The sequence below is a fragment of the Acartia tonsa genome, chromosome 6 (genome assembly GCF_053477335.1).
Source record: "Acartia tonsa isolate MP-2025a chromosome 6, ASM5347733v1, whole genome shotgun sequence".
NCBI lineage: Eukaryota > Metazoa > Arthropoda > Copepoda > Calanoida > Acartiidae > Acartia > Acartia tonsa.
The window spans coordinates 7432417-7455352 of NC_137265.1; the positions used below are offsets into that span (position 1 = coordinate 7432417).

Below are 22936 nucleotides of genomic sequence, written 5' to 3' on the forward strand. Positions count from 1 at the left end.
GTATGCATACTATTCTTAATATTTGAGCTAGCAAGCATAGAATAATTACCTACAGAGTTGTAGAGTATGCATCCTATTTTTAATATTTGAGCTAGCAAGCCGGTTAATCTCCTCGTTCCATTCTTCTTCCTCTTGCCATCTACGTCTCTCCTAAGTAGAAAAGAAATGTCAGGTAACTAATTTTAGACTTGAAATCGTCTCCCCCCCCAAAAAAAAATAGGGGGGAGGGGCGGCAGTGACTTATGTCAATATTTTATAATCAAAGCATTAAGTTCACCTATAATAGAAACATCTCAAAACGCTAAACAAAAATGCATTACGCTCTACAAATAAAAAGAACATTTTGAAACTTAAAATGCTTTACTTAAGAAGTAAACTAATCTAAAACGTAATAATATAAGAACACGTGATTTGGTTTGTTTTAAAAATGAAAATTATTATTGTAAAAAATTAAAGCTTACCTCTGCTTTACGCCGACGTTTTTCCCTACGATCTTTATCTTCTCGTCTTTGTTTTGGTTCCTAAAAGTAAATTGCTACAAGGAGGCATTTTCAAAAGTAATCAGGGGTGTATATTCTACTTGGGATCCCCTGCTCAGAGGGGGGGGGGGGGGGGGGAAATAAATAATAAGTGGTTGGAGGGGGAAAAAATGTAAATATTAAGAAAACTGAAAACATTTTTTCCATTTCACCCCCCTCCTTGGTGAAAAACTTTTAAAAATGTGTGGTAGGAGGAATAAAATAAATAAAATATAGAGTTCTTTAAATATTTTTTCATTTTCCCCCTACTTGGTGAGAAAAAACTAGGGGGGGAAGAAATATAAAAAATTTTGTAGCAGGGGAAAAAAATAAAAATAAATCTTGTGCAGAATATACACCCCTGAAAGTAATGGTTGTTTTGAAAACATAAATATGTGAGCAATAGGACCCAAAAATGGTTGGTGGCAAAGAAGACAATAAAAACCCATATTAATAGGTAGAGTCAAATAAAGTCTATAATACAAAATGTGCAATGAAAGCTTATCATAGGTAAGTATTTGCTTATTTGTGTAATTATAAATAGAATAAAATTTCTTTACCTTTACTTTGATTTGCTTGGTTTTAGGAGTGCCTCCTACCCCCAAGGTGGTGCCGACTCCCCCAATCTCTTCTTCCCCTTCTTCATATTCTTCCTCTGCAGACAATATTTCAAATTATAAAAGCGCTGCATTAAAAGTTTCGCAAAAAAGACCTAAAAATGAAAAATAGACAGTGCAGTTTTAAGCTTAAATATTTCTCACAATTAAAGAGAACGGTTATCTTAACATTAGAATTTGATAGTTTGTATCAGAAGTATTGTAAACTCTTTTTTTTTGTTGTGAATGACAGACCAACGTACAGGGATAGGTTAGGTTATATTGGGTATGGGGAAGTCCCGCAGGGTTATTGTATACCGCAAAATAAAGAAACAAATCTAACTCCCCCCCTTTTTATGGGAAAGAAGTAATAAATTGTTAATTTTAAAAGCGAAGCATCTCTATAATTTGATATTATTGTCTGTTCCTGAAGTGGTCCATTCTTCTGCTTCTTCTATGCCAGAATCTAAGCAAGATATTTTCATACAAAATGGTCCATACCGTATTTGTTATATGTTCCATCGATATTTTTAGGGGTCAATGTTATTGTACAATTTTTTTCAAATTGAAAAAAACTTAAATTTTTCTATTTTGTAAAGGTAAGATCAGGGTAAAATTTTTAGTGGGTTGGAAGAAAGTCTTCACTTATTAGGTATTGTTTGCCAGGATCCTTTTTCCCTGGACCTTAATAGTTCCAAAAAAGAGTGTAGTAATTATAGATGTTCGTCGAATTTCTTCTTATCCATCATTTAATACTTTTATTGACAAACAAGAAGCCAGATTATTATTTTTTTGTATGAAAACCTGAAGTTGGTTCTTTTCCAAGCCAGCCACGGCACAAGGCTGTGCCACAATAGCACTTCTGTGCTGCCTGACCATACCTATAATAGAATATGTATAGATATGAGATACAACCATGGTACAGAGCTGTGCCACAATAGCACTTCTGTGCTGCCTGACCATACCTATAATAGAATATGTATAGATATGAGATACAGCCACGGCACAAGGCTGTGCCACAATAGCACTTCTGAGCTGCCTGACCATACCTATAGTAGAATATGTATAGATATGAGATACAACCATGGTACAGAGCTGTGCCACAATAGCACTTCTGAGCTGCCTGACCATACCTATAGTAGAATATGTATAGATATGAGATACAACCATGGTACAGAGCTGTGCCACAGTAGCACTTCTGTGCTGCCTGACCATACCTATAGTAGAATATGTATAGATATGAGATACAACCATGGTACAGAGCTGTGCCACAGTAGCACTTCTGTGCTGCCTGACCATACCTATAATAGAACATGTTTAAAGCTAGGATGCAACTTTCGGCTCATTTTCTCTTACGTGTTATTCAAACCATAAAACTTTTTACTATAAAGTTTTTAAAGTAGCTATTTTCTTACCTTTCAAGCGGGAATGCATTTCCGACTAAAAGACTAACTGACAATAGAGATTATAGAGTAGCTTCGCTTCTGTAAGAACCAACCTTTCGTATTTGTAATCAAAATTTAGTTCCTCCATGGGACGAACATCTCGTTTAGTAAAGAAACCAACACGACTCTCACCTGAAAAAATTTATATCATGGAGGGCTGTGACATTGTCAGGGATCTTAAGGCATAAGGCAATGATGATAAACAAAATAAACCCTACTTAAAAAAAAATCATGTGTTTGGAAACTGTCATTTTGAACAAACTAATCAATATTCAATAAAAGTACCCAAAGTTTTTACCAATGTTTGTAAAACTTTGGGTATCAGTTTAATTACCAAATGAATGCCCCTCCCTCCTCCCTGGATCATTGGATTGTAAATTATACTGGTACCCAAAGTCAATTATGTCCTATAAAAATCTGCAAAAAAGCAAACTGTATGTTTTTACGACAAAGATATTTTACAATTTAGGTATTGTATTAAAAAAATATCTTTTCAAATTTCCTAAATCCATAAACAGTCAAAATTACATCAATTATAGCTTGGATACTATGCCGACCTACGAATAAAAACAACCTAAATATAGTGTAGCTGCACTACAAAAAGAAAAAAATCTCACCATTAACAATCCATTTTTGAGTTTCTGAATTTGGATCACAGCTATGGTTGATAAAACGGGATATGTTACCCTAAATAAGAAACGGTTTAGTGCCGAATTCTGTGAGGTAAAAAATACTAATGATGAACCAAGACAAAAACCTGTACTATTTTATATAGAAGAGTGTTAAAATCAGAATATTTTCAAAATAGTGTAAATAACATTTGATCACAACGTTGATTTTGCACAACATATAAAAATTATCCCCATAAAATCACACTAGCGAGGCCTCTAGGGATACTTGAGGGAAAGGGGAGGGGAATCCGACCTTTAAGTTTTTTATTAATTTTAGTTTTGCAAAAAAAAGGAATTTTTGGGGGGAGGAGGGGTTATTTATCTCTAGAGTAGATTTCACTTGGGTTTGTGCAGGTACCCTCCCCCATATAAACTTTTCTTGGCTATTAAGAAGAACCATGTCGGATATCCCACGCTGCAGACATACAGATACCCTATTACTTTTATTAGGATGCAAGCTTTTCCGGAGTGGTCCTATCCGGGGAGATGGAGAAGAAGTCCCTGGGCAAACCTGCATCAAACACACCTGCTTGACCATTCACCCTGTCCGGGTTTCCACCAAGGGGCTGGCCTAATAGGCTTTTAAGTCAGCCCCTGTCAGCTCTGGAGGCCTTGGAGGCCTTTCAACTCCAACCCTCCAACATCCCTCCCCCCCCTCCCCTCATCCTCTCTGGCGACATCCACCCGAATCCTGGCCCCAAATACCCCTGTTCTACCTGCTCCCGCAATATTACCCGCTCCACTGGTGCCTTCCTCTGCAACTCCTGCCAACTTTGGGTTCATCCTAAATGTTCCCTCCTTCCATCCAAATCCGATTACAATTCCAACTGGTCCTGCCCACCCTGCATTTCTGCCTCAACAACTCCCTTTTCACCTATCTCCCCCCAACCACCAACACCCCCATCCAAACCCCGCGGTCCTAAATTCCCATGTACAGTCTGTTCCTTAGGTGTTACAAAATCCACTGGCTCCTTCCAATGTAACTCCTGCCTCCAATGGATCCACCCTAAATGCTCCCTCCTCCCATCTGCCACCCACTACTCTCCTTTCTGGTTCTGCCCTTCCTGCTCCCCCCCAACCTCACCCCCTCCCTCTCCTAACTTATCTCCCCCTACACCCCTCCCATCACCTAGCTCCCCGTCTACCCCTCCTTCCCCTGCAGCTCCTCCTTCACCCCCGCCCCCTCCTCCACCCACCCCTGCCCCCCGAAAACCTCCTGGTAAACCTTTTGTTCTTCAATTCAATTGTAATGGCCTCCTTACCACCCAAGATGAACTCCACAACCTTATTTCTACCCATAACATCCCCATCACCTGCCTCCAAGAAACCAAACTCTCCAGCAAATCCAATCCCAAACCCCTCCCTGGCTATAACTTTCTCAGGAAGGACCGTCAAGACCGACCTGGTGGAGGAATAGCCTTCCTTATTGCCGATGACATCCCCTTCACCCACCTTGACCTCAATCACCTTTCCAATGGCCCCCTAGAGATTGATGGTATCCAAATTTCCCGCAATGGCTCTCTTACACAAATCATCAACCTTTACCTTCCTCCACATTCTTCCTGTCCCCCCCAATACACCCCTGACTTTAACCTCCTCTTTGACAACCCAAATGACCTTATCCTAGTCGGTGATTTCAATGCCCACAACCCTGCCTGGAACTCCATCACCCTTGACCAATCTGCCATGAATCGTGGGGAGGCTCTGCTGGAAGCTCTCAATGAGAGCAGCCTCTGCCTCCTCAACGAGGACTCCCCCACCCGCCTCCCCCCCAATGGCCATCCCACCTCCCCCGACCTTTCCCTTTGCTCTGCCCACCTTGCCCTTGACTTTTCCTGGCACACCCTCACCACCCTCCGTTCTGATCACCTCCCCATCCTCCTCTCCCTTCCTGAAATCAACAGAAACCCCCGCCCTGTCAAAACTTTCCACAACTTCCGTAAAGCAGATTGGGACACCTTCACCCTTGAAACTGAAACCCTCTTTGAAGATCTTCCTGAACCCTCCTCCTGCTCCCAAGGTGAAGCCACTTTCCGCCAAATCCTCCAAACTGCCTCCAAACACACAGTCCCCGCTGGCTTCATCAAAAACTCCAATCCCTCCCTCCCCCAGTCTGCTAAGCCCCTTATCCAGCAAAGAGACTCCTTAAGAGAAATTAACCCCCATGGTCCTCAAATCCAAATCCTCAATGAACAAATTTCCTCAATAGTAAACCAACACTCCAACAAAAAATGGCAAGAAACCCTTTCCAAATCCGACCATAGAACCAACCCTTCCAAATTCTGGTCCCTCCTCAAATCCCTTTCTGGCAAAAACAATTCCCCTCCTTCCAACCAACCCATTTCCTTCAACAACAAAGTTCACACCTCCCACGCCCACATTGCTGAATCCTTCACCAAACAATTCACCTCTGTCTCCCGCCACACCTCCAACCCTTTCTCCAGAAAAATTATCCGCAAAATTAGACACCGCCACCGCCTCAATAGAGATTTCCAACCTTTCACACCTGCCCTTGTCCTTGAAGCTATTAAAAATTCCTCAAATTCATCTGCACTTGGCCCTGATCACCTCAACATCCTCCACCTCAAACACCTTGGTCCAAATGGCATCTCCTACCTTACCAAACTCTTCAACCTCTCCATTTCCGCTGCTAATATCCCTGCCATTTGGAAGCTCTCCAAAATTATTGCCCTCCTCAAACCTGGTAAACCCCCTGACCTTTCCACCTCCTACCGCCCAATCTCCCTCCTCTGTCCTGCAGCTAAAGTCCTTGAACGCCTCCTTCTCCCATACCTTAAACAATCCCTCTCCACCCACCCCTCTCAACATGGCTTCAAACCCCTCCACTCCACCACATCCTCACTCCTTAATCTTTCCACCTCCATTGCTAACGGTTTCAACCAAAACCTCCCCCCCAGCCGCACAACCGTAGCCTCCATTGACCTTTCCAAAGCCTTCGACTGCATCCCAATCCATCTCCTTCTCCAAAAAATCTCCTCTTCAAACCTCCATCCAAACATCATCAGATGGCTGTCCTGCTACCTGCGTGGCAGAATGGCCTTCTGCTTCTACCAAAATACCAACTCCTCCCCCAGAATTGTCCACACTGGTGTCCCCCAAGGCTCTGTTATTTCCCCCGTCCTTTTCAACTTCTACATAGCAGATGCCCCCCACATCCCCCCTGCCACCACCTCCTCCTATGCCGACGACCTCAACTCCTTCCACTCCTCTCCTGACATCCCCCAGTCAGTTGAATCCATCAACTCCCACCTCTCCTCAATCGCTGACTGGACCTCCACCAATGGCCTCTCCATCGCCCCCAACAAATCCACTGTCACCCTTTTCACTCCTGACCGTAAGCACCAATCCAACCTCCATCCTCAAGTCCAAATTAACGGCTCCATCCTCCCCCTTGAGAAAACCCCTAAGATCCTTGGAGTTACCTTTGACACCTTTTTCAACTTTAGTTCCCATGTCTCCACCATTTCCTCTAAAATTTCCTCCCGCCTCAGAATCCTTAAATGTCTGGCTGGCACCAAATGGGGCCACCAGAAGGAGACCCTCCTCACCACTTACAACACCCTCCTCCGCCCCATCACCACCTATGCCTGTCCTGTCTGGTTTCCTAACACCTCCAAAAACAACATTGACAAACTCCAAGTCCTCCAAAACCAAGCCCTCCGCATCTGTACTGGTTCCACCAAAAAATCCCCCATTAGCCACCTCCACCAAGAAACTAAAATCCTACCAGTACGGAACCACCTCTCCCTTTTATGCTCCCAGTACCTGGCCTCCTCCCTCCGTCCTTCCCACCCATCCTTCCCCAATGTCACAACCCCTCCTGGTCCTAGATCCAAGAAATCCACCCTCCAATCCATGTTCCTCCCGAATCTCCAACCTTTTCTCACCCCTGACAACACTCTCCTCCCTGCAAATTACAAATCCACCATCTCCCGACTCCACACCTCTGCAGTTACCCAAGCCATCAACTCCTACCCCCCTAATCCTGTCCTTAATCATGCCCCTCCCAACATCAACCCCTCTGAGATCCAACTTCCTAGGCACTACAGAACCATCCTCTCCCAATTAAGATCCAATTATTGTCCTAAGCTCCAAAGTTACCTGCATTCCATTAACGCTTCTCTTTCACCCAACTGCCCATCCTGCCCCAACAATCCTACCCCTGAAACAGTCCAACATCTCTTTTCCTGCCCTAATAACCCCACCAACCTAAATCCCATTGACCTCTGGCAAAATCCCACCCTCGTAGCTGCCTTCCTATCATCACACCCCAGTTTCACCAGCCTCCCTCCTCTTCAACGCCCCCCTCCAGAGCCCCCTCCATAAGCCTCCCCTCCCCCACCTACTGATGACAACCTGGACACGAATATGGACTATAAGCAGCCAATACAACAACAACAACGAATAGATACCTTATTTGTAGCATCTACATAACAATCTGTAGATAATGCCATAAAATAAAAATGCTCCACATTATTTCTAGAATATTGTTTTGCTCTCCGCCTAGGTATCAAAATGATATAAACATTCTTTAAACTTAATTTGTCTTATTAAGAAAGGGGTAGGATTTATGTCAGTTTGTTCTGTAAGATCTCTTACAAGGCCGGACAGATTTGGCTTCACTTTGTATGGAAGCTTCAAATTTGTCCATGACATAATATACAAGATACATTGCAGTAAACAGTAGAGATAAAATAAAAATTTTTTTTTATTATAATATGCCTAATGTTTTGTGGGATAGAGGGGACAATTACACGAGTACCCTAAGTTCTTTAACCACGTTATCTTATTCTTTGGCTTAAAAACTTTGAGTTATTGTACTATATTTTTATTGGTTGATTCTAAAATGGTAGTGTCAAAACTTTTCAACAAATAAGGGGGGGGGGGGGGGGGGTAAGTTTTGCCACTTTCGCGTAATCAGTGTTGTGTGGGCTAGGTATTGATCTGAGATTATAGGTTATTTAGGATAAAAGTTTACTTTTGGGTAGTAGTTCACGGAAATTTAATCATTTTTTGAATAGGTCTCCAGGTTCAGGTGCTGCAGGCTGGAAGGTCGTTTCTGGACAGGTAAAAAAAATTAAAAATTTTGTTTGAAGAGTTAGAGAGCAACTTATAAAACAAAATATGCTTCTTTTTGAATGTTATTAACATATCTGCAAAAAAAATTAAAATCGGCTTCCAGGTTCAGGTGCTGCATGGCTCCAGGTACACTCTGGACAGGTAAAAATCAAAATTTCGTATTTGAAGAGTTACAGGTACACTTATTAAACTAAATATGCATCTTTTTAGATGTTATCATCATATTTGCAGAAAAATTTAAAATCGGCCTCAAGGTTCAGGTGCTGCAGGCCTCCAGGTACACTCTGGACAGGTAAAAAATAAAATTTCTTATTTGAAGAGTTACAGGTACACTCATAAAACAAAACATGCATCTTTTTGGATGTTATCATCATATTTGCATAAAAATTTAAAATCGGCCTCCAGGTTCAGGTGCTGCAGGCCTTCAGGTACACTCTGGACAGGTAAAAAATAAAATTTTTTATTTGAAGAGTTACAGGTACACTTATTAAACTAAATATGCATCTTTTTGGATGTTATCATCATATTTGCAGAAAAATTTAAAATCGGCTTCCAGGTTCAGGTGCTGCAGGCCTCCAGGTACACTCTGGACAGGTAAAACTTAAAATTTCTTATTTGAAGTGTTACAGGTACACTTATAAAACAAAATATGCATCTTTTTGGATGTTATCATATTTGCAGAAAAATTTAAAATTGGCCTCCAGGTTCAGGTGCTGCAGGCCTCCAGGTACACTCTGGACAGGTAAAACTTAAAATTTCTTATTTAGGTATTTTTTGATATTAGAGGAAAGGTTTCAAAATAGAAAATTGTTAATATATAATAAAATAGCAAAATATATCAAGTAAACCTTTTCCAGGAGCCTGCAGGATAGCTAATAATCTTAATACATAATTTTTGAATTTAGAGAAAAGGTTATAAAATAGGAAATGGTTAAATATCATTATCAAATTCAATACATATTATTTAATGTCCCTAGATGTGCTTTAGACAGGCTCAAGGTGGCCTCAATACTCAATTTTTTATTTAAGTTTCTTATCTTTTTCTATATACTATACCTTCCTTTACACATTTAATTTACCGGTCCAGCAGGCCCCTGGAGGCCATCTAGAGCCTGTCTGGGACACATTTCGAAGCCTTAAATACTATATTATACTAAATTATTATAATTTAGCCATTTTCCGACAACCAGCAGTCAACAGGATCCAGGTAAAGTGTCCATATCAAAAGTATCAAAAAAATAACATCCAAAAAGATGCATATTTGGTTTAATAAATGTACCTGTAACTCTTCAAATAAGAAATTTAAATTTTTACATGTCCAGAGTGTTCCTGGAGGCCTGCAGCACCTGAACCTGGAGGCCAATTGTCATTTTTTCTTCAAATATGGTAATAACATCCAAAAAGATGCATATTTGGTTTAATATGTGTACCTGTAACTTTTCAAATAAATAATTTTAATTTTTACCTGTCCAGAGTGTACCTGGAGGCCTGCAGCACCAGAACCTGGAGGCTGATTTTTAATTTTTCTGCAAATATGATGATAACATCCAAAAAGATGCATATTTTGTTTTATAAGTGTACCTGTAACTCTTCAAATAAAAAATTTTAATTTTTACCTGTCTCGAGTGTACCTGGAGGCCTGCAGCACCTGAACCTGGAGGCCAATTTTAAATTTTTCTGCAAATATGATGATAACATCCAAAAAGATGCATATTTTGTTTTATGAGTGTACCTGTAACTATTCAAATAAAAAATTTTGATTTTTACCTGTCCAGAGTGTACCTGGAGGCCTGTAGCACCTGAACCTGGAGGCCGATTTTAAATTTTTCTGCAAATATGATGATAACATCCAAATAAGTGCATATTTTGTTTTAAAAGTGTACCTCTAACTCTTCAAATAAGAAATTTTATTTTTTACCTGTCAAGAGTGAACCTGGAGGCCTGCAGCACCTGAACCTGGAGGCCGATTGTCATTTTTATCTTCAAATATGGTAATAACATCCAAAAACACGCATATTTGGTTTTATAAGTGTACCTCTAACTCTTCAAATAAAAATTTTTAATTTTTACCTGTCCAGAGTGTACCTGGAGGCCTGCAGCACCTGAACCTGGAGGCCGATTTAAATTTTTTCTGCAGATATGTTAATAACATTCAAAAAGAAACATATTTTGTTTTATAAGTTGCTCTCTAACTCTTCAAACAAAATTTTTTAAATTTTTTTACCTGTCCAGAAACGACCTTCCAGCCTGCAGCACCTGAACCTGGAGACCTATTCAAAAAATGATTAAATTTCCGTGAACTACTACCCAAAAGTAAACTTTTATCCTAAATAACCTATAATCTCAGATCAATACCTAGCCCACACAACACTGATTACGCGAAAGTGGCAAAACTTACCCCCCCCTTGAAATCTACTTACAGAATGAGTAATTTTGTTTGTCATCATTAGGGATGAGAATGTCAATTTATCGTCCATTGTCTTATCCCTTAAGATTCCTGGAATGTTTGTAATATTTTCCTGAATTGTTTATGGTCCAGAGCTTCACCAACATACTCCATTATGAATGTATCTCTGAGGCAAACAGCATTGATAAGATTAAGGGTTCTCGGTCAGAAAGTGGAACGTGAGGAAATAATGTTAGATCGTGTATCGCATTGGTCCAAATTAGTCATTAAGTCTAACAAAAAAACACGTTTACGGCCAGTGAAAAAATCAAGCTATTATCCCATACTCCCTTCTTTAATTTAAAGTCTCTTTAGGTAATTTAACCATACAGGCTTGTAGAATTATGATCATTTCAAGGAAAAGCCCACATTTCTATGTATAATTATTCGTCCTTGTTTGAAATGCAAAAAGCACTCTTTTTAATGTTTAATCTTTGTTCTCTATATAAACATGGGATCAAGTACATTTTATGACAAATGATCCATAAAAGTAAAATCTTTTTTTTATCTTGTTTTTCTTTCTAAAGTAACTAACAAATTTTTAAATTTTTCAAAACTCAAATTTCCCTTTTATTTTATTCTAACCAAAATGCATCAGTTTTAAACAAAAAAGATTCTCTTATGTAATAACTAGTATTCAATTGTTTATAAGTTTTTTTTTGTACAAATACTTAAAATCCTTACCTTCAATTTTATTTTTTCAAATCTTTTACCTTTTTCCTTATGCAAGCAAAAGTTTATTAAGCTAAAAGATATTATCATAAGAATAAATGGTTATTGTAACTCTATAAAATAATGGGGTAATAAACTACCATAAACCAAATATACTAAAAAAGTCAATGACTTCTTTCTTACTTAAAAAAGTAAAGAAATGGAAAGGGGTTTCCCCCCAAAGTGAAAACAAAAATCAAAGATATCTACTCTCCCCCAAAAAGGGAAGTATGAACTCTCAGTGACAATTTATTAGAACAAATGGGTACTAATAAACATAAAACCAAATATTGTGCTCTTTATTAATATGACATCTCATTATAGGTGTCAGATTTATCTAAAATTGATTATATTAATGGGTATTTTACCCATTATCTAAAGTGACCCCCATTGCAAATGTCAAACTGTCCAAGAATTAATGGTATTAATATTTTCTTGTGACACATAAAAACTAAGATTATTGCTCATTTATATTAATGACCAAAGATTAAAAGTGACAGCCTCTCAAGAATTAATGTGTTTTTATGACACATAAAAATAACCCCAAATAAACATTAATCTAAATGACCCTGCCCAACAGAGAGGTGACCATTGGTTACCCCCCTGTTCAGATTTCATATAAATATGAGATCTCAGAAGAAATCCAGCACTCTTTAGGCAGTGGTCATAGTGAAAACATCTACTTGTTAAAAACCAAGCTCTGGTGACAGACAGGGGTGTTAGTGATTTTTCAGTGAATAAAAGTCTTATGAAACTTTAAGTTATAGTGAAAATTGAATAATTTAGAAGTAAGTACTTTTCCATTTCACAAAATGAAATCATTCAAACTAATCTAAATATTTTGAGAGTTACATCCACTATTATTAGTTCCATTTAACTAACCTAATAATCTGGAGTTTAAACTATTTTTTAATCTTAACATAAATCATTTAGATAATTTTGCCTTAAACTTAAAAGTAAATAAATAGAATTAATTTCATTTCCTTAAGTAATAGCACCATTGGTTGATTTTCAACCATTTAGTAAATTTAAGACCTTAACCACTAGTAAGCGAATTTAAATAAGGATTTAGTTTTTCTTTGTCTAGTCATTTATTGATTTAAGTTTAGTGTTGTGAGTAGTGCTTTGTCATTTAATTTTGTAAACCCCAGTTGTCATATTTTCTAAGAAAATTATCTTAAACCATCAGTTAATATTATTAAATAACATTTTAAATCTAAGTTAAGGATCTTGTACTCAATCTAGTCATTATTGATTTAAGTTTTGTGTTGTGAATAGTGATTTGTCAACTTAATTATAAACCCCAGAACATATATTTTCTGAAATCATTGTCCTAAACAAATTGTGCCAAATATTAATTAACATATAAACTTAAGATACTATCATTGATTTAATTGTCCAAATATAATTGTAATTGTGTAGTTTAGTCCTGTTTAGTGAATAAAAAGATAAAAATCAATTAAAAGATAATTTTTAATAAAAAGGTATTAATCTAATTTGTCAAAGTACTCTATAATTAACTTTAGCTAGAGGGAGGATCTTATTCTACTGCTAGTGGCAGCTATTTTCGGTCTCATGGGATTGGAGATAGTATTTTGGGCGTAGTGTAGGACTTTAGCTAAAATCACATTGAACCAACGTTAATCAATTTAAAGGACTGTTATCGTGGATTCTATTGGATAGGTGTTTGTTAACATATAAATAGATAATTTCGGTTTAGACCTTTTCTCGCGTACTAGACTTGATCCAAAATCTAAGGTTCGGGCCTTAAAAATAGAGATTTAGAGCCGAAAACACGTAACAGGAAGTGAGCATCACTCCCTATATCCTACAGGCTTTGGACTTTTAAGTAAGCTTGTATAAATCAGCCTTACCTAAACAAGCCTAATTTTTCTTCCATTGAATTAACAATAGTGATACATAAACAAACACCCATTTTCTTCTTAATAAATGCCCGCAAATAAAATTGGTAGCCCTAAAACATTCAACCTTATAGTCTTCTTAAAATGCTACGGCGGACCGAATATACAAGTTATAGAGCAGCTACACTGCTATAAATCACAACTCCCAATATCTTATCAACAAATGCCTGGGTATAAACTTTGTAGCCCTAACCCCGACTCCCTTCCAGTCTGTACGGAACACCTCAACACTCGCGTTCTCCTTGTTCTGAAACCTGGACATAAAGTTTATGAAGTATAAGATCTCTGAAATGGTTTAAACGATAGGTCTTTATTTAAAAAAATATATGGTTTAAATTCCGTATGGTTACAGCTTATACCCCAAAACTCGTTTTATTAAAATATATATTTATCCATACATAGACGTAAAAGGATGTCTGTCTGTGTGTGTATGTAGCGACGAACTCAAACAGCTAAACCGATATGATCCTCCTTAACAGTGAAGCTTCTTATAGGCCCTAAAAGCAAGGTACCGCCATCCTCTCAGAATCACATATAGAAAAAATAACCCTCCCCCAAAATTTTTTAAAGCTAAAATAATATAGAAATGGAAGGTAGACTTCCCCCTCCACCTCCCCCCTTCACTTAAGTGCCCCTAGAGTAAACAGGGAGTATTTTTCTTACCTTTTATTTCCACATTTGTTTTCAAGCAGACAATCTTTGCCACATTCAATCATCAGCATTTTATTAGCGCAATCGTCTCCACACCCCTCGCTCTGGTCATCTCGAGGTTCACAGTCACACTGCATGTTACTAAAAATAATATTTTATTAGCGCTATTGTGTAAACATCCCTTACTCTGATCTTCCCAGGGTACACCCTTCGCTTTTGTACCAAATATTTTACATTAGCCATTTTGTGCATCACATCTTTTAGATGATTTAAAAAAAAATTTCTAACCCCTTTAGACCTGCCGGCCTACCTCTGCGGTCTCCTAACCTTGAGGTGCTACCGGTATCCTATATAACCTAACCTAACCAAAAAACTAAACCAAGTTGTACCCTTTATTTATATTCAGTTAATTTCACAATAAGGGGGAGGGGGATTTCCTCTGCTCGACTAGGGACTTTGGGGGATACCGCCGTTAATTTCTTACCTAAACTGTTTGTTAATCTTCTTGGGACAGAGATAATGATTTTCAGTGATGTGACGAAATGACTTCAGCCTTTTCTCCACCTCTCTTCTATCCTCCTCCTCCCGCTTCACTCTCTCCTCCTCCGTTTCCTCCTGTCGCGAGCTACACTCGGACTCCTTAATCTCGTCCTTGATATTGTCACACTCCTGACTTTGTAGCCCAGGAACTTTAATATTTGTCACAGCCTAAAGGTAAAGAAGGGAGTAAATATTACAAAGAACATTTATTTATTGCATCGTGTTATAGACAGCTTTCCGTGGATATTAAAAAAAATGTCAATATTAAACTCAGTTTTGTGTTTTTATTTTAATATTCATGGAAAATTTTCTGTAATTCGATGCTATACACGATTTTTCAGTGTGACTGAGAACCGGTTCTAATCCACCGGATATTCATCGTTTTCGAAACCATCATGGAAATATAATTTTAGATTCAATAGACTGATAAACTCTTTATATTGGCCCAATAGATTTATTACCCTAGATTGCCAATCAGACAAAATAATTCGCCAAACTTTAAAAGGAATTTCTAGCAGACGGAGCTTTTTGTTTGTCGTATTATTATTATACCCATCCGTACCAATAATGTAGAAGGATTGTTCTTCCAATGTTTTTTTTTATTATAGGTACAATAAAGGATAGATCATCTAGACTTTCTAAATCTATTATTGGTCTTAATCATATTTCAAAGTGAAAGAATTGAATGAAAGGACAACAAAATAGAGAAAAAGAAAGTGGATCTAATCAAAAACTACTAAATATGTGGGTAAAAGCGACAGACAGACGGACACTAATAAAGTGCATTATTACACCAGTCCCCAAAGTTCTATAATAACGTTTGCGTATTAGTTGACTTAACAACTTTGGGGACTATTATTTATGGGTTCACTAAGTTGAGTGTCCAAACATTTCAAGCATTAATTGTAATCTACGGAAGGGGTAATTTTAAGGGGAAAATTAATTTATCGGCCATTTCTTATCCCATTAGATCTCTGATTATTACTAAGGTTACATCATTTAAAATATTTTTTAAAAAAGTTTTTATTCTTACCATAAAATCTTTGTTATCTTCTAGTGAACCTTTCTCTACTTTTAGAGTTCCAATTTTGCTTTCTCTGCGAGATTTTATTCTCAATCTACTTTTTCCATCTGGCGTTGGATTGCTGCTAGGGATCTAAATAAATATTATCTTATATATTACTAGCGGCTTCGCCCCTAGCCTCTAGGGGCTTTGCCCCAAGAGGTGATAAAAAAAATTAAGGCAAAAATCGTAAAGGACCATGAAAATCTCCTTCAAAAAAAAAGGACCAAGGAAATCTTCTACAAAAAAAATAACGGACAAAGGAAATCTTCCGCAAAAAAAAAAAAAAAAAAATGGGGGGGGGGATTTTTTGGTTTTTGGGGGGGTTGGGGGTGTCCCACCCCCCAAGAAAATAGCTTAAAACCACCACAGGACCAATAGGTAGATACCCTGAAGAGTAGAATCCGATCGGTTCAGTGGTTACCGAGATCTTAAGGGACAGACAGACAGACAGACGGACAGACAGACAGACGGACAGACGGACAGACAGACATCGTTCTACTTTGTATTATAGATAATGTTTTAACAGAATAACACATTCTGTCTTCATAATGACATTTTTCGAATTATTTTTGTACTTTCACATAGAATTTTTAACGAGCACCGAAAAGTATATATAAGTTGAAAGTATGAAAGAAAAAAGTTGGAGAGAAGGGTGTTTTCTTCCTTGCTACCCAGTACCTAATATAACCTAACCTAACCTGCCAAAGTTATAAACAAACGAAAAACTAACCCCCTCTTTTTAAAAATAAAAAGTGGGAGGGGGACTGTTTAAGGGAAACCGCCAAATCTTTCCACAATGTCATATTACCTGATCATTGCTGTCAATAGAGCTGCTCCTTGATATTGCTGGCGACTGTGTACTGCTCTTCCGAGACGAGGCCTTGCCCCTGTTCCTCACTGCCCTCTTAGAGGCGCTTGGAGTACCAACACACACAGGTTCTGGTTTGGTGTCCATGGAAGTTGGGCTTGACCTATACATATGGTTTGTAAGAAACTGATTTCAAATCAAAAGCAAATTAGCATTGATCCTAACATAAAAGTAACAAGATGTCTATCTGTCTTTCTGTGTGTCTGTAGTTTGGAATCTCGTTAACCGCTGGACCGATATGGTTCTACTTTACAATGTCCATTAGGTAAAGGTTTATGATTATTTAGTAGAAAGTTACCTGCATTATCCCAAAAGAAATAGGGGCATAGCTTTTTTAGAACACTGACTAATACGAACATTCTGGTGAATACAGAAAAGCAGTGCGTCTAATAAAATCTACCTTAGACTTGAAACTTGTGAGGCCGACACTGAAGATCCTGGAGACTTGGAGGATCCATCCTGTTCAATAGCTGATGGGTCCACAGGTAGGGATGGTACAATCTCCAGAAAACCTTGGATTTCTGAATCTTCATCACCGGTTGATTCCATTAGATTCAACTAAATTAAATCGATTTAATTTTCCTAATAAAAAAGTAATATACTGTCTGTGTGTTTATATATCTGTCAATTAAAATTTACTTATTGTTGGACCGTTTGCAACAAAGTTTAAGTAACAATTATAAAAAAAAAAATAATAATACACTGCTTCGCTACTAAAAGAATAATTTTTACCTTTGTAAAGCTGGGTTGGACTGATAAAGGTGGAGAGTCACAAAGAAATTCATCCTAGAAAAATTACAATTGTTTATACAGCTTTAATTTTAGTTAGAAGGATTAAAGTGAGACACCTGTCATACCCAACAAGATTATGATAATCATTTTAATAAAACTTCTGAATAGCAATTTAAAGGAATTTAAGAATTTTATTTTAATATTAATTCGTATTATAGGATCTGATTAAGTAGGTAGTTACTTTATTCCTAAAAAAACATTTTTCAAATATACCTCAATATCAATGCAGTTATCAATGCTGACGTTTTCCATGCTGGAATTTGCCAGGTTCACAGTTATCTTTCTATCATGAAAATCCTTCTTCTCTGCCACAACCTAAGATTTTAAGGTGCTTTCACTCAAAGCGACTGCCGAGCAATGAACAACCCCCTTTCGTTTTTTGAAAAAAATTTAAATTATGAGAAGTAGTATTTTTCCTATTCTGAACCCTGCTGGTGGCACTAGCCCTTTGGACCCTATACCTACGGTGCACTTTAAAAGGACTCTCCACAGAAAAATCAACTTTGGATTTTTGAAAATCTAAACTGAAATTATTATTCTCTGTTCAATTTTAGGCATTTTTTGTTTTTGTGCCATCGCGATCGAAGCCCTTTGAAATTTTTTACCTCCTTTAAGTGAATCCTCCCGCCATTTAATTTGTGCTGCTTTAGTGATTTTTAGCTTCTATTTTTGCCGCCGTTGCCGCATTCATCGCCCTTCTCCGCCGCTACTCCGCTGTACGTCGCTTTTTAATACATGCTCCCCTCTCCCTTGTTCAGAAATTAAATGGAGGCTGGGGGTGTTGTGTATAGCTACGTACGCAATGTATAGCGGAGTAGCGGCGGAGAAGGGCGATGAATGCGGCAACTGCGGCAAAAGATGGTTATATTTGGCGGAGGCGAACACAAAATGGAGGCGGCAGGATTGTCCAGTCAAGGAAGAGGATAAATCGTAGAGCGGCCGGTTGCAATGGAGCAAATGTTCTTTAGCGGCGAACATATATTGAGTGGAGGAAAGTGTAGTATATATTGTTATAGCGGCAGTACAAATAGGCGGCGGACAAAATTTTCAAAGGGCTTCGATCGCGATGCCACAAAAACAAAAAATGCCTAAAATTGAACAGAGAATAATAGTTTCAGGTTAGATTTTCAAAAATCCAAAGTTGATTTTTCTGTGGAGAGTCCTTTTAAAAGTTCAGGTAATTTAAATTATGTGCCTCTGTACTAAATAAAATTATTTTGTGATGAAGATTTTCAAAAGCAAAGTTAGCATAAAGTACAAGAATACCGTTTAACATTAATATTTTAAAGGACAGAAACAATAAACAATCTGGCAACCCAAAAAGGGGGAGGTAGGTTGTGCTAAAATTCCGTAAAGGTGTGAGTTTTAAGGCTTAAAAACAGTAGTAGAACGAGAAAATTTATGTTAACTTTAAAAAAATGTTTTGTCCATAGTTCTTTTCAATAAGGCATACACATATTTAGTGAATATTATCGTTCTACTGCCGTTTTTAAGCCTTAAAACTCACACCTTTATGGAATTTTAGCACAACCTACCTCCCCCTTATTGACTTGCTGATTTAAAGAAACACTTCATAGAAAATTATATTTATTCTTAGTAATAGAGTAGCTGCGCTAAATCTTTACCTTTGGTGGAGATATAAGAATTGCATCAGTAAAAGCACTGCCACTCCCCTCAACTTCTGGCAAGGGCTTGATGGGAGATAATACAGTGGATCTGCCAGTTTCTACATCTATAAAGTAGAAACAGTGTTCAAGTTTTATTACATTTAAAAAAAAAGATCTTAGTCTAATTATTTGGAACAAGTAAACTAGATCGATCCAATCTTAGTTTTTACAAAAGCTTGACACAGATCTGTGTTCGGTTTTTGTCTGTTCAAGGGGGGTATGTCAACCCTCCCAAGATGAAGATTACCCCCACCCTCACATAAAAAAAAATATTTCCATATTTTTCATATTTGAGCAATGCCTCAATAGGTTTACTCCATCTGTGTAGGAGCCCAAAGAGAGAGAGAGGGGACTATGAGCTGTTGATTATACTAGGCCCCAAAGTTTTATAATAACTTTTCTTTATTCGTTGACTTAACAACTTTGGGGTCTTGAGTGAATTTTGATTGGTTGATTAATCAAGTTGGGTGTTCAGTTCAAACGTTTCAACCACTAATCTTAATCCACATGTGTGGTAATTTATGTATTTGGGATGTACATCAATTTGTCGGCCATTGGCTTATCCCTTTAGATCCCTAGCAGGCGCCTGGTTCTAACCCTGTATTTCTAATTTACCTGGAACTGCTAAATGATCCGCTTCCAACTCCATAGCTGCTGGTTCAACATCATCTTCATGAGTTTCAACACTCTCCTCCTCCATGCGAATATTATCCTCATGAATATCCGGACTCTCAACATCTAGCGCAGCTCCAGGAGTTTCATCAACTTTGTCAGGATGTTTTCTTGTATTAGCAAATTGCATAGAGTCATTGGAATCATTGTCATCTAATAAACCATTATCCATTAAATATTTTTAAAAAGATAATAAGTGTATTTTTACTAAACTAACTAAATAGAATAAGGAGGAATAGAAGTGAAAACCCTAAAAATTTCTGGGAAATTAGAAGGAATCTTTGACATGCGCAGTAAAGACAATAATGATAAAGTACAAATCACAATGACTAGTTGGACAAAATCAGAAAAATTAAATTTGTATCAAAATCTAATATATACTGTTCAAAATTTTATTGATCTTCATGATTTAAAATTATGTTATGTAGTGTAACACGCTTAACTTTGAAACAATTTAGAATAATTCTCTGTAATCAGAAGGTATACATTTACCCATAAACATATGTATCTGATAAATAGTAATACTACCTACTCTGATACACACCTCTTGTAGAAGTGAAGCCAGCAAGAGCTGCTTGGTCGTTATAGACAAAGAGGAAAAGTCACTTAATCATGTTGTTTTAATTTTGGTAAGTACAATTGACCACATTTGTAATTTTCAAGGGTCAGTCAAATGGGTACAGCCCCTTCTTCCCCCTTCCCCCCTACCACAAGTTAATGTATGGGTGTAGTTGCTATCATGTATAAATCAGCTGTTTAAAAACATACATAAGAGCGCAACCTAGTCTTATAATATAATAAATACCAAGACCAATATTTTTTGTAAATTTTCTTACATAATTAAATTTTTTAAGGCTTACAATGTACATCAAATTCATTTTTAATCCATTGTAAATAGGGAAGAGAAAGCTGGAAGCTTGGCTACAAGGCTTTTAGTGAATTATTGCAAAAGGAATTTATTTTGAATATTTTTTCTGAATAATTACTGAAATCATGTTATTTACTAACACCCTTATAGCCGTTTTGGACTTTCAAAAGTTCCAATTTTAATTCAGGCTAGCCAGGCAGAATCTTCTACCTGGATTCTATTCTATACTTTATCTTCTTTGACTAACTACCTGTCCTACAGATTTATTGTTGGTATTTTGGGTGTGAAATAGTCAAAAGTTAAACCAAAGTCCAAATTTTTGGATGGGTTTCAAGTGTATTGGGGTAGGGGAGCGGCAAGATTTCTCTAGGTGCCATTTATTGGGATCTAAATCAATTGATGGTTTATGCACATATTTGCAGGGATCTAAAGGGATAAGAGTAGACAATAGCCGATAAATTAATGTCCATCCTTAATGATGATGAACAAAATTACCCCTTCTGTAGATTACAATTAATAGATGAACCAACCAATCAAAATTCAATAAGTGTCCCTAAAGTTGTTAACCAAACAAATAATAAAACGTTACTGTAAAACTTTGGGGATTAGTGTAATTAACAGCCCAATGTCACCTTCCTCCCTGCATATTTTGATACATATTGAATGGAATATGCCTGAATCTGTGCCTTGCGAAGAATCATCATCATCGGAGTCATGGACACCATTCATTTCAATAGCAGCATTGGCTTTACCACTGCCCACAGAGACACTACGGAGAAAACTTAACTTAAATTATTTTATCATGCACAGTGTTGCATATTATACTTAACTTATGTATAGGATTCAGTTACAAATAGGTAGAGACAAGAATTTGTTTTATGTACTTAAGCCTAAAGTTTTGATACCTAACGGATATTTTAAGTTTTTTGCTTCTTTCTCTTTTTTCACTCTTTTCCTTTCTTTCCCTTTTCTCTTTTTTTGTTTTCATTTTCTTTTTGCCCTACCAAAGGGGTAGTTTCACGAAATGCATTTGAACTTAATTTAGTGAACCGCATATTTTTTCTTAGTTAATGGGGTAAACTACATTTAAATAGCATATATTTGAAATAAATTCAATTTTCTACCACGTAGTTTTTAAAATATCAAGACCTGAAAATTGTCTTTTTGTGATATATGCAATTTAAAAAGACGATTTTCAAGTCTTGATATTTCAAAAACTATGTGGTAGAAAATTGAAATTTTTTCAAATATATGCCATATAAATGTAGTTTAACCATTTAACCAGGATAAAATATGCGGTTCACTAAATTAAGTTCAAATGCATTTCGTGAAACTACCCCTTTTGTTCCCTCACCTTGAATTTCTTTTTTGAAAAAGAAAAATATACAATACACTCCTGGCATTTAATCTTTTTTAATTTAAATATAAGTTTTCGTTCCTGGTTCCATTTGTATGACTTTGGTTGATGTTTTCATTTCCAGAAGCATCACTATCTAATGAAGAGCCCCCATAGCAAATATCTACGCTTTCTAAACCTAATAAAAAAATAATGAAATAGACAATAAAGAATTTATCGAATATGAATACAAGACCATAAACATTTCCGCTAGCCAAAAAGTCACATTTTACAAAATATTTCTTTCAGTAAATAAAACAATACCTACTGTAAGAAAATAAAGAAAGAAAGAAATTTAATTAACGGAAAAGTTTTCTTTTCCAATAAATATAGTCATTACATTTAAATTTCAGTTGCAAGCCACATTTTAACTTACATTTTAGAATCAGGAAATCTTCATTTTTTATTATTAAGCTTAAAGGAATTAAATCAATGCTCCACTTCAAAAAAAAGAAGAGTTGTCCGTGAAAACTAACCTGACTTTAAATGAGGAGTGTCCCCTTCTTCTAGTTCCAACCCATTTATTTCATTTACTACACCCCTGAAAATAATCAGCTATTAAATGTAGTTACATGTGGAAGACGCACTACATAAATCATTTGCTGTGTTTTTTTTATTGCTATCCAAAGCTATTTATGTTAATTTACCTTCTATCATTACTGGCAGATTTCTTTAGCCGTGTCGGCGAGGGCGTAGACGAGGCAGATGATCGCAAGCTTGTCCGCCGAGTAGCCGCCGCTGTCGGCGGCGAACTTGTCCGCAAGTTCCGCCTCCCGCGATGCGCCCCACTTGGCATAGTCCTTAATAACATAGTCATCTCTACAAGTACATCTTGACATGAATTTCTATTTAATTGAACTTTAATTCTCAATTACAATCGAACAAGGATGACAACATCCATAAATGGGAAATGATCCAAGTTATAGATAAAAGCTATGCGATACGTACGGGCGATTACAGAAAATGATAATCTTCGCTATAAGTCTATACTTTCTAACTTAAAATAG

General features: G+C 37.1%; 1 protein-coding gene across 1 annotated transcript in view; it reads right to left on the reverse strand.

The window, feature by feature from the left end:
• The window catches only part of Set2 (SET domain containing 2), a 55321-nt gene that overhangs the window by 32243 nt on the left and 142 nt on the right, over positions 1 to 22936 (reverse strand). Inside the window, exons 2-24 of the mRNA XM_080163275.1 lie at positions 22577 to 22729; positions 22406 to 22470; positions 21972 to 22068; positions 21208 to 21302; positions 19609 to 19818; positions 18952 to 19058; positions 17540 to 17641; positions 17267 to 17320; positions 16935 to 17092; positions 16475 to 16637; positions 15634 to 15756; positions 14545 to 14768; positions 14073 to 14201; positions 13577 to 13663; positions 10849 to 10903; positions 7664 to 7753; positions 3177 to 3246; positions 2613 to 2691; positions 1919 to 1995; positions 1542 to 1580; positions 1079 to 1173; positions 462 to 521; positions 50 to 150 (exon numbers count right to left, since the gene is read on the reverse strand). Of these exons, the coding sequence (XP_080019401.1) occupies positions 50 to 150; positions 462 to 521; positions 1079 to 1173; positions 1542 to 1580; positions 1919 to 1995; positions 2613 to 2691; positions 3177 to 3246; positions 7664 to 7753; positions 10849 to 10903; positions 13577 to 13663; positions 14073 to 14201; positions 14545 to 14768; positions 15634 to 15756; positions 16475 to 16637; positions 16935 to 17092; positions 17267 to 17320; positions 17540 to 17641; positions 18952 to 19058; positions 19609 to 19818; positions 21208 to 21302; positions 21972 to 22068; positions 22406 to 22470; positions 22577 to 22725 (2429 nt within the window). The 5' untranslated portion in view covers positions 22726 to 22729. The remainder of the gene's footprint in view (positions 1 to 49; positions 151 to 461; positions 522 to 1078; positions 1174 to 1541; positions 1581 to 1918; positions 1996 to 2612; positions 2692 to 3176; positions 3247 to 7663; positions 7754 to 10848; positions 10904 to 13576; positions 13664 to 14072; positions 14202 to 14544; positions 14769 to 15633; positions 15757 to 16474; positions 16638 to 16934; positions 17093 to 17266; positions 17321 to 17539; positions 17642 to 18951; positions 19059 to 19608; positions 19819 to 21207; positions 21303 to 21971; positions 22069 to 22405; positions 22471 to 22576; positions 22730 to 22936) is intronic.